The following is a 19,408-nucleotide window of genomic DNA, read 5'->3' on the forward strand; positions in this document are numbered from 1 at the left end:
ATTACCAGATACAGTACGATATCTTTTTGTAGAATGAAACTTTTGTAGATGAAACTTTTTGTAGAATTGGTGTAAATCATATGCTTATGTTTGCACAGTTGTCTTATAGTCCCTCTTAAAAATTTTGGACCCTCTTGCCTTCGGATCTCAGACAAGTGTGCATGTGTCCCACTAGGAGTGCATTCTGTTCAAAGATGCCGAAGGAATCATGGAATCCTTAGAGTTGGAAGGGACCTCTGAAGGCCATCTACTCCAACTCACATGCAGTGAACAGGGACAGCTAGATCAGGTTGCCCAGGGCCTGATCCAGCCTTGCCTTGAAAGTCTCCAGGGACGGGACATCAAGCACATCACTGAGCTACCAGTTCCAGTGCCTCACCACCATCACTGTAAAAAATTTTTGTGGCTCTTCACGAGGTGCCAGATCTATCACAGTTCTCTAAACTCACAGAATCATGGAAAGGTTTGGGGTGGTGGAGACCTTTAAGATCATGTAGTTCCAACCCCCCTGCCATTGGCAGGAGCACCACCTACTAGACCAGGTTGTTGAAAGCCCTATCCAGCCTGAACTTGAATGCCTTCAGGAAGGGGGCATCACAACCTCTCACATTCCAGCAAAACTAACTGGAGTCCTGCTCGGCTGAGGTACTGACTGGTGAAGAAAAAGGGCAACAACTGGTCTGTTATTCTCATGCTGTATTGATGACTAGGACATACGAGGTCCTGCTGTTGTGTGACAGGGGCAGTTGTTGCTATTACAGTCTGTGTAAACACCTGGCCAGAACCACAGTTATCTGAGGAAAAGTGGTTTTGAGAAGCAATTCAAACAGATGTAATTATCTTTCAACAGAGGAGCACCTTCTAGTGGTACTGAGTGATTATGACAGTTAGGTAAACTTTAAAGAAGAAAACTTAAATATGATAAACAAAGAATAGTAATGAATGTTTCTATACAATATTTCGTAAAAACTAAAACATTTTTCAGTTGCCCCCTCCCCTCCTGTCAAAAAAGACCCTCTATAGTTTACCAGTATTTTGTATACATACTAAAAATAATGTTCTACCATGGAACCTATCCAACCTTTGACTTTTTTTCAATAATGAAAATTTGGGTTCATTTTATATCTGATTGAGGGTCAGGTGAAATTTGCTATGAAACTGTCATTTTTTTTTTTTTTAACATTAGCACAGTTTCTCCTTTCACATTGTTTATAGTAAATATATATTTCTCAGTATAGCATTTGTCATAGTTACTTAGCTTAGCAAATAATAGTATCAAATTATTTAAAATTCAATTTTTGTAAGATGCTGCTAAGTAAAATGGATCTTGTGGTTTAGGTGATACTGTGCATTTCTACACTTTCCACTTTCATACCGTAAGTAGTCCTTTTTGGACTCCATCTCATAACATTAGAACATAATACACATGAATAATCTGTTGCAGCAAACTAGGATTAATGAGTATTGCTTATGATTATACCATTGCAAGAGTTTTGTAATGTCATTGATGGAAAATTCATTGTGTTCCTTTGTCAAATACAAAAAACTCCACTTTGAAGGTGGAGGAAGGTTAAAGAACACATAGCTACAGTTCATATTCTTAATTCTATGAACATAATCCTCTATGTTCAAAGTAGAGAACCTGACCTTTTTTTCCTAGATAAACTTTTCAGTATTCAGAAACTTCAGCCCACAGTTGAAGTAAGTCTAGCAAATATTTTAACCAGTGAAAACTCACTCCATATCGCTCTATGTGCTTGCAGCACACACTAATATTGATGTGGGAGTTGATTTATTGATTATACCCCTTTTGACATTCAGACATGTGTCTCTCTGGTCACATATGCACGTGCTACTTGAGAAATATATAGCATATGAAATAATAATTTTCACTGAATCTGAAAATGCTCAGGTCTAAGTGTGTGTCCCAAACATTCACAGGAGGCTAGAGAGCCTTCTTGATTGTCACATACATTCTTGATACATCCTCTCAGTCCCACAACACCAATTCTTTACTTGTTCTTGTGCATCTGAAATGCAAACATTCTGTAACCTCTGGGGTGCTCCTTGTGAACTTCCCCTGTACGGAGCAGACAGCAGAATTGCAAGTATTTATTGAAGATAAAATATAAAACAAAACCCATGCTTAATCTTTGCATACTGAGGTTAAATCAGAAAGCTATCTGCGGTTGGATTTTTTTTGTCTGCATATTTTATGCATCAGAGAGAGAGAACCTTGTGCAGGGAGCTCTACTCGCCCTTCCTGAGGCTACCAAGGAATTCTGGATAAAAAATAAAGTACTTTGTTCTTAGCAAGGAGAGAGTCTAAATATATATATATATTTAGTAAAAAAGCATTGTTTCATTTCCTTCAAGACAATTTATTTTCATTAGATCATGTGCTACCTCCTGCATTGGACTACTTTTTATCTCAAGAAAATGTTAATGTCTTTTCTTTCTTGCTCTCTGCTGGTCCTTGATAGCTCAGCATACATGTTTGTTGTGAACCTTACATTCCCTCCAGAGTAGCAGAGACAGTGCTGTTTTCCTTAGTCCCTTAGAAAATCAGTAGCAAAGCTCATGGTCAAACCTAAATCTCGTTTAAGTTCCAGTTGAGGGTTAGTGGTAGGATGGCTGCATTCTGTCGATCTCAGCTACATCTGTTTGAGAGAAAAGGACATTCCTGACTCAAATCAGGCTAAATATTTGTCGTGTATATTTGCTATTATTTGAACATATGTTATTTACAATTAAACATATTAAACTGCATATAGCACCACATTCAGGTTTCTATGTTACTTTGCCACAGTAGTACATTTTGGGCAACTTATCACAAAGACCATTTGTAAACCTCAAGATGCTCTTTGATGAATGAGGACAAAATCTCCTTTATTTTCTGACAAAACATGCTTTATAAATGCTTATCTAGAAGGGCAGCATGGAAGATAGGTTGCAAGCAAACTATTTTTTGTTAAAAATAAGCTTGTGAATCACTTTCAATGCAGTGTCAGGAGAAAAGAAAAAACAATTTAAAAAAAAACAGAGAACTAATTATTCTGACAAGTCATTGCAGGGTGTCACTGAACTGGTATTGAGAAATAGAGATTACAGCCCTGCCCTTCAGAGTTCAACATCAGCGTTATAAGGGATATGAATACTGTAGAGCTTCTTTTATTTATTGTGAAATTTAATCCAGTAAATTCAGAGAAGAAAATGATAGTTTCGACTAGATACTACAAATAAAATGATGAAATGTATTACAGCTCAAAATTGAGAAAAAGGAGGAGGATCATGGAATTATGTTTATAGCTTTGGCAGTTAAAAAAGCCAGTACTTAAAGACACTAAAAATTCATTAAGAATAAAGAGTACACAAATATGATTCATACTTACATGCCCTCTATCTGCCTTTCTAAAGAAATTTTGTTATTTGATGAAGACATCTAAAGAGGGTGTTTTTTCCATGATCATTTCATAAACTGTCACATAAAATTAAAAAATCTACACCTCACAAACAAAAGTGCAAACACACTAGCACTTTCTATTGCTTAGGCAGGATTTTGAGTTCCTTCCCTACCGCAAATTGTTCTAATACATAATAGGAAATCAATATCTTTTTTTTTTCTTTTAACTGCATCAGCACAATGTTCTAAACCTGATGTAATAAAAGAAGGAAGAGTAAAGTCTCTGGTTAAAATTACATTTGAACTCCACATAATGGGAATTGACAGATGTGGAAAAATGCAAAATCAAGCCTGCTTGCACATTCTAATCCTGGTGTGGCTTAAGTCTTCCTATGTTACCAGTATTGTGCAGTTTATTCATAATAGCAGATTGAGGTATTACATCTAGGTAATAGTAATGACATTAATGTGAAACAGAGAAAGATGTGATGCCTGCATGAATTCCCTGCATCATACAGTAGAGCAGGTGCTCTGACCATCACTAGACTGCTCCTGATTGCCTTTGGTAATCCTTTAGAGAGAAAGACCATGTCAGCTCTTTCCTTGCAGCAGTAAAAGTCCATCTTTCTGTATTATTTTATGTTAAAAGATGTGTGTGCATTCTTGTGAAAAATTTTATTTCTGTTATTTTTTTCTTATAGAAATAGCAAGCAATGTCTAAAGATTGTGTGGCATTTTAGATGAAGGCAGAGAGCAATGTTTATCAACTGCATTTGCTTCCCCTGCAGTTTCTAATTCACACCAGGTCCACGAGACCAGCAGAGTCAGGTAGGACGGGCTCCACAAGAAGGCTGATGGAGACATTTTGGCTGCTAACATTGGTCTTCTGACCAGTATTGATTGGATTGATAGGAAACTGGAGATCTTGGGTTCCCATAATACATGACATACTGTGCAAAAGCATCACTTTTCTAGCTAGGTCAGTAGCTGAGACCTTGAGTATGTACATTTTGTGACATTAGGTTGCGTTTTACCTTTGAGTGCAAAAGCTGAGAAGTGCAATTCTCCCCGATGAAGGCTCACCTTGCCCAGCTGGATGAAGACCTGTGAACCACATGAAGAGGAAGCAGGGATCTTACCCTGGCAGGCGATGCCATGCTACAGGCACACTGGGACCTTGGCCACCCGTGCCTGGTGCAGGGCCTGCTGGGCAGCAGTAGCGAGGCCTGTGCAGAGCTTGCTTCCTTCTGCCTTAGTTCTTCCAATGGTAGAATCAGTGTGATGATTATTTTTCCTTCTGCCTAAAAAGCATTGCCTTCCACTGGTGAAAGCAGTGTACAAAGGTGAGATTGAGATATTTCATCTGCCTGTTTGCACTGTTTGGCATGGCTCTTTCCCAGGTGCAGTGTTTCTGAGACTTGGAAAAGAAAAAGTGGTATCAGAGTACATTGGTTTATACACAATGAAGCGAGACTCCATCTTTTAGGAGCATTTTAACATTGTTTTTTAAAAAAGGCAAGCTCATATCTTAATGTGGGAAGTTTTCAGGTAGTTTTCTGCAAGTATTACACAGGCAAATAGAGAACAGTGGATGCATAAGGATGGCTTACCTTAAGGAGCATCTTTGAGACATTTGTCGCTCAATTTAGCTCTTCAACTTAGAAATTTTAGTTTTATCAATTTTTGTTCACAAAACAGTGCTGAGTTTTACAGTAATAAATAATTGTTTCCTCAACCACAGCTGATCACACCCATAAGCAAATCTTTCAGACCGTGGGCCATTTTGTTCAGTTAGTAAGTTACAAAGATGCCCATCGCTGTAATATCTCTGAATCTAGAAATATAATTGAGAGCTATCCACATCTTGCAGTCAGTTTTGTAGGCTAATAAATTATTTCAATGTTAACTGATGTGTTCAAACTCATTAGAACAGGTGGGCATTTAATTAGATACCATGTCCTCAGATTTAACCCAAACAATAGGCTGTGAGAAACCAGTGTTGCAACGTATTTGTCTTAGAAGGAGATGTTGACTTTGGCTCTTAGCTGTTTGTTTTATTGTTCACTTATTGTAGCAAAATGGAATAATCTGATTTGATTTTATTTGTGTATGTCAAATTATCTGCGGAATATTATAATGAAACATTTTAGGAGCATTTATTTCCAAACAAAAATATGACCAAGTAAATATGAACAGATGTCTTGTGGTTTTTAAGTCTTAGTTTGTGGAAAACCTTTGGTTTCATTCAGGAGAACATTAGCGTTAGTTCAGCCTGGTTGAACAAAAACACTTTTAAAAAGTGTGTTTAATTGATTATTACATCTCTTATAAGCAGGAAAATAAATGTTTAGAAGCCTTTCCAGCTACTAGGGAGTACTCATAGCTGATTAGCTTGAGGAACTGCTATCTGAAGAGCAGAAGGTAAGAGAGAGAGAATGATTTTTCCTAAAGATTATGTCCTAAAGCAGATCTTTAAAGATTAACTTTAAAGTCAACCCAGTACAAGGCACGTTGTGCAGAGTGCCAGTTTTGGGAGAACAGGCAATAGAGGCACTGTGACATGGATAGTTTGTTTTTTTTTGTTTGTTTGTTTTTTTAAGGAATGTCTTCTTTTGTTTGGGGTTGTTGAGAATAAACTTTTCAGGGACACAAGGTGTCTTGTTGGCTTTTTCTTCCTTGCATTCTCATTTGCTTGTGAACTCCTTGGGATCTCTTCTGTTGATGGTTTCACTGGTAGAAAACTGAGTTATATGAACTTGTGGGCCATTCCATCCAGCTACAGAAACAGATATGGAGAGAAGGATTTGCTTTTGTAATATGCTTTATTCCATATTTTTATGTTTGTGGAATACAGAGAGAAGTAATGTGGAAAAGTGGATTTTATGAGAGTTTCAGAGTTCCAATCATGTGTCCCTTGATCTATAGATGAACACAGAACTGTGGGCTGCCTTAGTCCATCCTATGTAAGTGAACTAGAAGAGTCTCTTGCTTTCTCCTGTTTTTCCCCAGCATGGCATATAAATCAGGGCTGCCATCCGTGCTACCTTTATCTCTTGCTCATATCCTTGGAAGTCAGGGAGGATCAAAGGATATGCAGCAGAAATCAGTATCGTTTTCATATGTGCAGTTTTAGTCTTCTGACTTGACTGACATCTGGAAAACCAGTTTCCTGCCTCTTTGCTTCTGCTGTCCTTTCCTGGTCATTGGGCACAGCATATACAGCTCTCTTTGATGCTCTCCCAGGCCTGTGATGGCAACTGCTGGCCTTGTTCTGTCATGTGTGCCTTAGACATGTACAGCTTTTTGGTAGGGTGATGCTGACAGAAAGTAAATAACTGCTCATTTTGCATCTTGTTATCTGTGTACTGCACAGTTCAGCCACATAGAGACTATGAAGGTCATTCTCCTTCAGTTAAATGCGTTTTTATGTTCTGATTACCTGACCAGAATGAAATTTCTCTGTCTTATGGAAAACTTTCTCTGAGTCAGACTCTCACATTGACTTTCCTACAACATACTGAGACTACACTAGTAGTTTTAGTTCTTCTTTTCACACACTGAATCTCAGGTAGAGAAACCCATGACTTTGCAATCCACATTAATGCTGCTTGCAAAAGATCTACAAGTTGCTGAAGGATTATCTGTGAATCTTTCTAATAATTGAGCCTGACCTGCTATGAGTTACCTATTCCACTCTTTTATTTGAATTTTTTAATTTAATTCTCACAAACTTTGGGTACTTGTGACCACAGACTGCATTCATAGGTGCATCATCCATCATTATGAAGGCAGCAGTTCTAAAAGAAAACACTTTTTTTTTTTCCAAGACAAAGAAACAACTTTGATAATGTTTTCCACAATTTCTTCTGAACTTAATGCTTATTTCCTCATTAACAACAGAATTTCTTTCTAGTGATGCTAACTTGATATGTAGTATCAACATTAACATCTGTAGACAGTATGCAGTGAGTATAGCAGTGAGTTTTTATGTTTAACTTTGTCCAGAAAAACCTTATTTTGATTTTGATTACCCATTGAATTTGGCAGAAAAAAACAACTCCCAACCCTGTTGAAAATCAATGCTGAAGTAGAGAATGGACAAAGAAAGAGTCTATTTGTAGCTTTAAAGAGAGAGTAAATGATAAAATGACAAGTGTTTGATTTTGGAAATTGCCTTCTGTTTAAAACTTGGTTGTGCAATCCAGAGGGAGCAATAAACTCATTTAGCCTAGAGCTTCACAATTATCTCTCCTGTTCATCCCTTCCTCATGCTGAGAGCACTTTTGTCACTAAATGGCATTAATATCATTTCTGTGTCAGTCTGAAATGTAAGCATATAGAGAAGTAGATAGTGGGCAGTGTGTACCCATTTAGAGATTAACGAATTCTCTTTAAGAAGTCAGTGCATTGTTAGCAATCCTGTCATGTTTACAATAGGCAGCTCACAAATAAAGTAGATGAAGGTGCTGAGGGAGCTGGCGGGGCTGATTGCCGAGCCGCTCTCGTCCAGCTACCAGCGCTCCTGGTTATCTGGAGAGGTCCCAGAGGATTGGAAGCTTGCCGATATGACTCCCATCTACAAGAAGGGCTGTAAGGAGGATCCGGGGAATTACAGGCCTGTTCAGCTTGACCTCAGTACCAGGGAAAGTTATGGAGCAAATCATCTTGGGTGAGATCACATGGCACATGCATGGTGTCTAGGGGATCAGGCCCAGCCAGCACGGGTTCATGAAAGGCAGGATGTGCTTGACCAACCTCATCTCCTTCTACGACTGGGTGACCAGACTAGTAGACGAGGGGAAGGCTATTGATGTAGTCTACCTAGACTTCAGCAAAGCCTTTGACACGGTCTCTCACAGTATTCTCCTGGGGAAACTGGCTGCCCATGGTCTGGACAGGTGTACACTTCTTTGGGTAAGGAACTGGCTAGAGGGCTGTGCCCAACGGGTAGTGGTTAATGGAGTTAAGTCCAGCTGGCAACCCATTACAAGTGGTGTCCCCCAGGGGTCGGTACTGGGGCTCATCTTGTTTAATATCTTGATTGATGACCTAGATGAGGGGATTGAATGTACCCTCAGTAAGTTTGCAGATGACACCAAGTTGGGAGGTGGTGTCGATCTTCCTGAGGGTAGGGAGACCCTTCAGAGGGATCTAGATAAGCTGGATCGCTGGGCTGAGGTGAATGGGATGAGGTTCAACAAGGCCAAGTGCTGGGTCCTGCACTTTGGCCACAATAACCTCAAGCAGCGTTATAGGCTTGGGGATGAGCGGCTGGATGATTGTGAAGAAGAAACGGACCTGGGGGTGTTGGTTGATGCTCGGCTGAACATGAGCCAATAGTGTGCCCAGGTGGCCAAGAAGGCCAAAGGCATCCTGGCCTGCATTAGAAATAGTGTGGCCAGCAGGAGCAGGGAGGTGATCATCCCTCTGTACTCAGCACTGGTGAGGCTGCACCTTGAGTACTGTGTTGAGTTTTGAGCCCCTCACTATGAAAAAGACATTGAAGCCCTGGAACACGTCCAGAGAAGGGCACCGAAACTGGTGGGGGGTCTGGAGCACAAATCCTATGAGGAGTGACTGAGGGAGCTGGGATTGTTTAGTCTGGAGAAGAGGAGGCTCAGGGGAGACCTCACTGCACTCTACAACTTCCTGAAGGGAGGTTGTGATGAGGAGGGGTTTGGCCTCTGCTCCCAGGCAACAAACAGGACCCGAGGAAATGGCCACAAGTTGTAGCAGGGGAGGTTTAGGTTAGACATGAAGAAAAACTTTTCTCTCAGAGAGTGGTCAAGCACTGGAATGGCTGCCCAGGGAGGTGGTGGAGTCGCTGTCCCTGGCAGTGTTTAGAGAGGCGTCTGGATGAGGAGCTGCGAGATATGGGTTAGTGCTTGTGGTAGCAGTGGTAATGGGAGGACTGTTGGACTAGATGATCTTGTAGGTCCTTTCCAACCTTGTGATTCTATGATTCTAAGGTGAATATTTTTCTTCTAAAATATGGGAAAATTATGGATTAAGAAATCATCAAGGGGTTAAGAGCAGCACTTACCAATTAGGTCAGTGTGTAACTCACTAGAATAGAATACAGATTGCACAATTTACTGTGATATCCTCTTATGTATATACATATAAACATATTTAACATTTTTCAGATTATCAAGATTTGTTCCTTCGTTTCACATCACAGTTACAGACAGTTAAAAAAACAATGTTCTAGATATTATGTATACATTTATATTTACTCAATTCAACTGAAAAATTCAACGATTTAATGTCAGTATGGAATTATATATTTTTATACATCTGTGAGAACAAAATCATACTAAAATTATGAAAATGAAAAGAAGGACACTATGCAAAGTATACCTAAAAGTACATTGTCACCAGTAACTTCTGAAAATAAAATTGTTTTGCCCACTGATTTATTGCTTTTAATAATTAACAAGATATTTTGTGAGACTTAGCTAGAAAGCACATAGTTGAATGTGAAGGATGACTGTCTTATATGCTGGGAGAAAACCTGTCTAATGACTCTTGAAGATGATGTATGGCATTATGCTGTTTTAATAAGCAAAGTCCGCTGTGCTTTAGACTGTCTTGAAAGTGATGCTGAGACCCTAAATTAACAAGGAAAAAGCACTGTTGTGTAGCAGTGTTGCTTCCCTCAGCTCAGCCACTTCAGTGTTTCAGAAGTTTTCCTTTGCACAGTTGTCCCTGTTCTTCAATTGAGAGTTCACTGTAGAATAACGTAATTCTATGAATTCTAACTTAGGAGAGACAGCTGTAATTATAGTAGGCCTCTCTACAAATGTACTTGTAGTAGGCCTCTCTACAGATGCTTGAGAAGTTCAGCTGTTAACTTCATGACTCTTAGTAATTGCATAGTCCAGCCACAATAGTACTTACAAACGTATTAAAAAATAATTAACAGAAACTATTAGGAGACTCCTCAACACTGTTTACTCATAGATTTTCTGTATTTCTCTGACCAAGAACAAAAGCAGATCCTTAGAGCTTTTATTCATTGTTCATTCATATCAGATGTGCATGTGGGGAAGAAGTGCTATGTTACAATAAATTAATGTATATTTTTGACAATAATATTTAAAGTACATATAAAAGCGTTTCTTTCCCAGTAGATGTAAATGTTAACTTTTACTCTACATTGCTGTCTATTCTTGCCTACTTAAGGGATTGCTGCACTATACAGGAGATGAAATTTTAAACTGTTCCGACGGTACAAAGCTAAATGGATAGGAAGAGATGCATGTCTTTGTAAACTGACATTTAAGTCACTGTTCTTGGGGACAGAGCGATGTCCCTTACCCTGTGTGTTAGACAGCAGCAGCATTGGCATTTGGGATGACATTTTATGTTTTTAATTTTTTGATAGAATGTTTTATTTGCTACTGTAAAAATGATTGGATCAAGGCAACTGTTGATGCTGCAGATGATCTCTGTGATTTGATAAACTACCATTAATGTACTTATGCTCTCAGAGGATGGTTGACAACAGGTTTTGTAAATTATTATCACCATCATCATAATGTGATAAGGTGTGAAAGACACAGCAAATACTATCATAGCAGCTGAAATCAGTAAAAGAGGCCTAATAATTCTATTTCTTCTTTGCTGACGTTTACAGAGTTGTAGTAGTGCTTTGAGAGTCAACATATAGCATGTAAAGATGACTGTGACTGGAATTAGGAATCTCAATACAATCTTGGAGAGTATGAATGGCACTTCAAATTGTAAGTGTTCTCCAATGTCATCTTGGGAATTTTTGTTGTCATGCTGTCTTCCAGCTTCAATTGTGCAGAAGATCTCTGGCACTGATGCAAGAACTATGAAGATCCATACAGCAGCAGTACAAAACATGGCCTTTCCTTTGTTCCACCACGTTAATGAAGTGATAGGATGGACAGCACCCAAGTATCTATCAAAACTGATGAGTGTTAAGAAGTAGACACTTCCATATATATTAATACTAAAAAATAGTCTTACGATGTAAAAAAATGTTTGACTGAGATAGTTATCTGACTTCTGGAGACTATGATATACTGAAAAAGGTGCCATGAGAATCCAAGCGAGGTCACACAATGCCAAATTAAATAGAAATATGCTGTTAGTAGTCCAGGTCTTCACGCAGTACACATAATGTCGAAGGGCAAGTATGTTGCCTAGAAATCCCACTATCAAAGTGAAAAGGCAAACCAGAATCAGCAAATAGCAGTACCACTCCAGCTTAGGATGGTTGTTACAAATGAAAATAGCGCATGTATCATTTGTCATCTTTCCATGGAATAGGCCTGAAGGGGAAAAACAGATCAACAAATTTAAAATAATAGCTAAATATATTGAATTTACAATTAAAAACTTTTTAGTTAAATCCATCATGTTTGAAAGAAAGAAAGAATTGGTGAAAGAATTCAGAATATGGGATGTACACGTTCTCTATCTGAAAAAAATGCAAATTCCGAATAGACATCACTTAAAGCTTACTATACAGCAATGCCATCAAAGGCAGAGCTTCATGAACCTTCTTAAAAACTCTTGTATTCTGCCCTAATATTTAGTGTAGCGCACAATACATGAGAGAAAAAAGGCATGCATCCTTAGTAACAGTAGATTCCTTTTGCTGACTAATACATCTTCGTCTAGCTTTGCAGGGAGCAGAGAGAAGAGCAGAAGGATAATAAATGGCCACGCTCACTCCACCCTTGCTGTGACTGGCTTGGATATCTGTACTGGGCCTAGAGGCATTTGTAATGTGGATAGCTGTGCAGTGGGCTGTGGCTGAGATCCAGAAAACAGTATAAAAAAAAATCAGGTAGTGCTGAAGGCAACATCAACATCTATATCCAAGGCAGTGAACAAAATGCTCGTTTGCTATTGTATGCATGATTTTTGTTGGCATTCTTTAAACAGATGTTCCAGGCCAAAACCATTGTGGTTTTGATAGGGATAGAAAGAGTTCATTTTGTCTCTGTTGTTATTGCCCAGTATCTATCAGCACCTGTTATGGATAATTTGGAATATAGATCTGCAGTGTGTTTTTCAAAGCAAGGTTTTCATGCTTGCAGACTCACTTTTAGTCCCATAGATTTTGAACTCCTAATTAAAAACAAAAACAAAAGCAAGCAAAACCAAGGCTGGAGTGGAGACCAGAGTGAACTGTCACCAAATTCATTGTCATGTTTCTAGAACCTCTCTCCAAATGATAAAAAAGAACAGATTGCCCAGAGAGGCTGTGGATGCCTCATCCCTGGAGGCATTCAGGACCAGGTTGGATGGGGTCCTGGGCAGCCTGATCTGATGGACGGCAGCCCTGCTGACAACAAGGAAATTGGAACTAGATGGTCTTTAAGGTCCCATTTGAACCCTAGCCATTCTTTGATTCAATGATTCCGTGACTCAGTGATTCTATTTTAATCTGTAAGGTCTGTCCAAGCTGGAACTTTGTATGATGGTCTTAAAAACAGCCATTTAGAAATCAGAATCCACTACTGCACTTGATAGGAAAGCAGGATAAAATTTTACTCAGCATTTACTCACTTTACATAGAAGGAAGAGCTCTTTTCCATAATGTTATTGATTCTTTGATAGTTGTCAAACTTCTTCAACTGTTAGGTTGATAGTAGTACTTTTTTGGATCATGATGTTTTGCTTTCATACCTTCCTTAATATTACTTTTCTGAAGGTATGTCCACAGACATACCTGAGAACATAACAAGTAAGAGCTATGAGCTGCTAATTAGAAACTGCATTATTTTGCTTTACAAATGCATGGCTCACCCAGATAATGTACTTACGAAAAGTTAGTTCAAACTGTACTGAATAAAATTATGAAGGAAAGTTATTTCTGTAGAAATTTAGCAACAAAAGCAGTCAGATGGCTTTCCAGAAAGGTTGAAAGCCATGTGGTCAACTTCTGGTGTTTTTAAGAGGTTGGAAATATTTGTTATTTAAATGTATATTGTTAAGTATTGAAGCACTGTACTTTAACCTGGCGTACCAGTATTCTTTCTCTATACTTCTCCATGGCCTGTATGGATATTGAATTTTGTATAATGTTCTTCTTCAACCAAAGTTTATAAGATGAAACATAAATTATTTAAAATGTAGCTACCCTAATGAGTACAATACCATTAAGTAACATTTGCTTTACAATGTATTCAGTTAAAAGGAGTTTTAATATGTATAGGAAAGTTATATTTTCCTATAATCATCTTGGCTAAATCTCACTTGTACTTTGAATTAAATTGTATTTCCTACCTCTCTGTCTTCCTTTTAAATAATTATGAATGAAGGCACTAAGCACTTGATTCTAATTATTGTGGTAGCACAAATAAGCCCTAAACTGGCTACAAAAAACATGTCTGTAGCTGCAGAAGGCAACTGTAATGCCAGGGATTCCTGATAACATTAAGCTCCTGGAAGAGCTTGAGAGAGGTCAGTCTCTTCCAGAGATGCTTGAGGAGAGTAGGTCAGTCTTAATTGGAGAGACAGCTGTGCCACCTGATCCACTTTGTTGTAAGTTGACTGTATGTATACCCTTGTAAATGTGTTAGGGCAATTACAGACTGGAACTAAGAAATCCCTTATTCTCTTCATCACCTTGAGTTTGCTAGACTGTACTCTGACTTGAGCTACATGGAGTTAGTTATCTGGAGGTTCTGGAGCTGCATATCTTGGTAAAATTAACTTGGAGATCAAAGTCACATTAGGAAGTATGATTGCATTTTTCTGTGTTTCCCATGCTCTTTGAAATTCCCTTGCAGGCATTTTCCTGGAATTATATGAACCCTGGTGTTCAAATTTGGATTTTCTAAAATATTCTGTTTCTTATTTATTCATTGTATTAGAGTAGGGCTTAGAGGCCATAACCAAGACTGGATTTTTGAAACACTATGCATTGCAATTGGGGTGAATGACTTACAATCTATCAAACAGGATGGACACAGTCAAAGAGATTCAAATTAAAAAAGAATGTTTTCCAAGATAATGTAATAAGCAAGAGAAAGGCACAAGCAGTTTGAATCTCAGTGCTATAGTAACACCTTCTGGTCTTCCATTAGAAGAATGTAAGGAATTCTCTACAAGCAAAACCCAGTTTCACTGTATGTGCATAGACATCATCACCGTGCCCTGCTGTATCCCGAGGCCATTGGAGCTATGCTGATGCCCAGTAGATCTGCATTTGTGCTGTAATAAGTTTCAGGGGTGCCTTTTCTTTTTTTTATATCAGACAGTGGCAATTTTTCTGCCAGTTAGGTAAGTATGTTGTGCTAATAATACTCAGTTCCTTTCTTCCTAATGACTCAGTCTATACTGTGATTAAGCCACTATTTCTTTTGTTAAGAAATGAGGTTCATTTACTTGAGAATTAATGAAAGCCCATATAGCAAACTACGGTAAAGGGATAGTTAAGGTTCAAAAAATTGCGTACCAAAGACAATAGTTATTAAAAAATACTTAAATAATATGAATGGTATACATGTTTGTATGTACTAATCAGAATGTAGTAGCTAAGTACAAAAAAAAAAAAAAGTTACTGTGGAGAATACAGGTGGGATGAATACTTAATAAATTTTTCTCTTACCTATTTTAGAAATGTTGCCATCATCTATTTTACAGAAGTCTAGATTCCAGGCTGTGCTTTTCTTCTCCATTAATCTTGATCTTTTAGAATCGCAATTCTATTTTGCAAATACTGCTTTTAATCCAAGGTTTCGGTAATATTCCATAGACAATGGCAGCTCTTCAGAGAGCATTCGTCAAACTGCAAGAGAGAGAGAACTTTTATCATGATGCCCCTCCTCTCAGTAAGGTTATATTGCTGCTTAACATAGCAGCCTTCACTTGTTTTTCAGGGAAAAAGAGACTCACTACAAATCCACAGTCTAGGTCTTTCTGGGGCTTTCATTGGTTGTAGCATGAAAGAGAAGGGTGGAGGGGCTTAGGGCATGTGTGTGCCTTTGCACTTTCCTTCCCCCTTCTTCACTGCCAGAATTGCTGTCCCACTACAGAAGTGGGCAGCTCTCACCCCACCACAGAGCTTGGACTAGAAAGGAATGGGCTGGATGAGACTGAGAGGCTCAGGAGAGGAAAGGTGCAATGGGAGTAGACATAAAGAAGGTCTGGAAACTGGGTAGAATGAACTTATTTGGACAGGTGGGCTACAGGAAACCTAAAGAAGTGAAAAACTGCTGTGTTAATTGGCAGTGAAGGAGGACTGAGAGAAAAAAATGAGAGGAGAAGAAAGAAAAGGAAAGCTAACTCAGGAAAAATATGTTCCTGAAGTAAACAAGACAAAAATTTCACCTGTCCAGTGATGAGAGTAAGCAGAGCAATAAGGCATACCTGTGTGCTTTGCAAAATGCATTTGTTGCAGAATGAAAAGTGAAGTACATCACATGACTGAAGCACCTACGTTTAGGTACTTGCACACTCCTATTTATGTAATTAATTACTGAAAATAAATAACAAAAGTTGGAACCATTAAAATCCAATATAAACTATGAAAAGCAGGATAAGAAGAGTATTGTACTGCAGTAAGACTTCATTGAGAGGACAAGAAAATCAGTCTTACTCTGACAAAACTGTAATATTACATTTGTGAAATATTGAGAACATTACTATGGGAAACAGCCAGCTCAAACACTCCAGGGAGCAGTTTGTTCTCTGTATTGCAATGACAACATTTGGTGTACAGTTTTGGCTAACAAATGAATAATAATTACACTGTAAGTATGGCTGTAAGCTCTGTTCTGTTTTGTGATATGATTCTTTTGTGTTACCACTTATGGGCTTAATCATTTTGGAACCGTGTTGTGGTACCATGTAGCAAAAGTCAACAGTGTAAGAAAGAGGACAATACTGTCTTCCATTTGAGCTCATGGTAAAAGATTTGTAAAATGATGAAAAGTAGAATTTGGTGGCAGTTGAGGTCATTCCAGATGAACAGCCATATTATTGAGGTCTAAACCCTTCAATGTACTTCTAGAAACCCAGACTTTTTCAGCGCTGCCATTAAATGGGTGGCAGTACTCACAAAACAGGGGAACAATGGGTTTGCACAGGATAATCTCAACTTTATTGCAAGGAGGGGTGATTATTTACTTATTTACTAACTGTATGTCTTTGTGTACTTTTGGGCTTAAGTAAGAGTTATCTCTGACTCAAGAGATGGCTTTTCTTATCTGTAGAATCCCTTTAGTCCAGGCAATTTCTTTAATTCTCAAATGACCCTGCAGTCATCTGCTCAGAAAATAATCACTTTCTCATGAGTCAAATGTCCTGAATCCTCCACTTCTACTCTGTGTATTTTTCATGAGCTAGACCAACACGTATGATGATTTATCTATTATCATGTCATTGTATTGGACCCAACTTTGTCACTAGTCAGTGGAACAAGAGAGGCAACCATCAAAATCTAATGACTGTTCCTACTACTCAAGAAACAATTGGCAGCAGCAAATAACAGATATCACAGCCTGAAGTTCTTATGAAGCCTCCCAATTTATAGACTTGTTTCTCAGAACGCTGAGCAAATGCCACAAAAGATGTCTCTTACATTGACTTCTGGACTAATTCCATGAGATTTTCCCGGCTGTCATGTTTGTTTTAGAAAGTTGGGATGCAGTAGTTTCTAGAAAGTGGGATGGCTTATTTTACACATTTGCTCTTCATGACCATCACTCCTTCCCACTTCTGCACAGATTTCCAGCACTGCTATTCAGTGAGTCTCAGTGTCAGCAGGTTGATGGAACTAATTCAGCTGGAAGAAAAAGATGGAATTATCACTTTTTCTAAACTACTCTTGTTCACTTGTGCATACCTGCTCTGCCTGCATGAGAGTAGACTGGGTACAGGTGTTAATGACTAGAGGAGGGAAATAATGAAGGCTGCTTAACCAGCATGTAGGATCGCATATAGTATACATAAAACCACAGCCACTTTTCAGTCAGGTACCACAGGCATGATGTGAACTGAACTCCTTCAGAGGTCCAGTTTAATGGTTTCTCTAGAATCAGAATCTAAATTGGTTTGTCACCACATCAGTTTGTGGGAAACAATCTTGTGGCTTTGTAGGAAAAATCTCTGTTCATGGCTGAACTGAAAAAGACAAGTGTGGCTGCCTGACACTAAACCTGTCCTCCCCACACAAACTGGAATTATTGGATGTAACAAGAAATTCACTTTAGTAAACTATTTATTTATATATTTTTTTATTTTTTGTTATCATCTAAACACGTATTTACTGACTGACTAAAATATGGTTTCTCATAATATCCATACCACAGGTCAGTTGCTCCGTCTGAAAATGTTTCGAGAGGACCATGGGTCTTGGATGACAATGTTCTTCAGTACCATCCTCTTCCTCTTCATTTTCTCTCACATTTATAATCTATTCCTCATTATGGCAGGGAATATGAGGTAAGTCACAGAGTTTTTTTTTCTGTCTGTTTTGCTCTAGAATGTATTCCACGGGAAACTTTTCATATTATGCTGCTTTAGAAAGACCAAGAACTTACAAAAATGTAAATGCAGTAGTATTCACCATCATTTTTTTCTGGAACTCTTCTTTCTGAATGTAGGTAGAATAATAATTTCATTGGTTAATTTGCCAAGAGGATTACAGTTTCAGTTAGAAAAAGTGGAATCCTAGCCTATAACAACAGGGTACCCATGAACATTATGTAGAATTGCTTTGATTTGAAAGTATAGGTCATCAAATTTGAAGTTAGAACTTAGTAAATTAGAAGTGTAAACATTACTATTGTGTGTAATCAGAAAATTCAGAGGTAAAATTAAGAGAAATTGAAACATTCAAATTTGAGTAAAGACATGCTCCAAACATTAAATATGTAGCATAGTGCTGTTTTGATTGTGCAAAATAATGCTTTCTTATCTGGTTTGTTTAAAAGATTCTTAAAAATATAATTTTAAATTTTTTTTTTAACTCATGAGGTGCTCCAACAAGGTAACATTAAGGTTGATTGATGTATGAATAGCTGTCTGTTCTGTTTGGATTCATTTTAATTTGAGCTTTTAATTTGAAATTATTGGTTTAAGAAAACTTGCTTTCTCTTGTACTCAAAAACATTTCGTTTTTTTGTGAGAAAACCTGCATCATTAGTCAGGCAAAATTAGTTAATAGACAGAGTTCATTAGATGTGTTGTTTATGAAAACCAAGATAGCATCTGAGGAGTTTTTAGCAAGAAATAAGAAAGTCCAAGTATATTTGAGTTGAAGAGCAGTGTCAAATAGTTGAATGACTTGTTTTTAAAAAAATGTCAGAGGTAAGTCAACAGAATCTGATAGTATTATTTAATGGACTTTTATGTCTGTCAACAAAAATACACAGTGTATGGAGTTCTCTTAACAACGAGACATAAAACAAACATTGATTGGGTGTCACTGAATGAACTTGAATGGAGACCAGCTGGGGTAATCGTGTGGTATGAAGACTAATTGTATTGATTCAAGCAAGGTGAATAAAGCAGCGGAATCACTCAGTATTTTAGGAGAAGAAATGATCAGGAAATGATGTGGTAAATATGAATAGGTGCCTAATAATAGGCAGAATAATCCTCCCTGCAGTGGAGAGGGTGGGAGCATTGCAGCTTTCTTTCTTCCCTATTTACACAGTCTATTATTGGTACTATGTTAAGATTTATATTTGGTATTTCTAAAGCTCCAGGAGCTATAACTAGCTATTAATCAAAGCATTAACTGCTTTGAAAGCTTGGCTTATATCTGGAAATCAGAGTTCATTTGTCCTTGTCAACATTCCTGTTCCTCCTATCTGTTACACACTTCCATTAGCTGCACTGAGAAGATTGTGTGGCAGTCGTTGTCCAAGTTCATGGAAATAGGCACAGACTATTACTAAAATGGCTGGTGTCAGTCGATCTACTCTCTCACTGTGAAGTCTCTCCTTGACTGGAACTGATGCTAGCTTCAGGTTTGTCATGATCATTTTGGGAAACTGACTGTGCTGTTCT

At 38.1% G+C, this 19,408-nt stretch overlaps 2 protein-coding genes across 4 annotated transcripts in view; one reads left to right on the plus strand and one right to left on the minus strand.

The window, feature by feature from the left end:
• TMEM117 (transmembrane protein 117) overlaps positions 1-19,408 on the plus strand; it is a 192,065-nt gene that overhangs the window by 10,968 nt on the left and 161,689 nt on the right. For all 3 annotated transcript variants that reach the window (XR_002111932.2, XM_031553409.1, XM_031553408.1), the window contains exon 2: positions 17,704-17,836. Coding sequence is in view for 2 of the 3 variants with exons in the window: in XM_031553409.1 (XP_031409269.1) it covers positions 17,704-17,836 (133 nt within the window). In the remaining variant the exon portion in view is untranslated. The remainder of the gene's footprint in view (positions 1-17,703; positions 17,837-19,408) is intronic.
• Positions 9,520-15,280, minus strand: LOC104909759 (P2Y purinoceptor 1-like). The gene is made up of 2 exons (XM_010707310.3): positions 15,000-15,280; positions 9,520-11,706 (listed from the first exon to the last, which is right to left on the minus strand). The coding sequence occupies exons 1-2, from the start codon at positions 15,067-15,069 to the stop codon at positions 10,685-10,687; spliced, it is 1,092 nt and encodes a 363-aa protein (XP_010705612.1). The 5' UTR covers positions 15,070-15,280; the 3' UTR covers positions 9,520-10,684.

Source organism: Meleagris gallopavo, chromosome 1 (genome assembly GCF_000146605.3).
Source record: "Meleagris gallopavo isolate NT-WF06-2002-E0010 breed Aviagen turkey brand Nicholas breeding stock chromosome 1, Turkey_5.1, whole genome shotgun sequence".
Classification (NCBI taxonomy): domain Eukaryota; kingdom Metazoa; phylum Chordata; class Aves; order Galliformes; family Phasianidae; genus Meleagris; species Meleagris gallopavo.

Excerpts from the sequence above, each read along its gene's own strand:
- LOC104909759 (XM_010707310.3), bottom strand. The coding sequence starts at position 15,069 with ATGGAGAAGAAAAGCACAGCCTGGAATCTAGACTTCTGTAAAATAGAT. Across the intron at positions 11,707-14,999 it reads TGGCAACATTTCTAAAATAG|GCCTATTCCATGGAAAGATG; the intron begins GTAAGAGAAAAA and ends TTTCCCCTTCAG.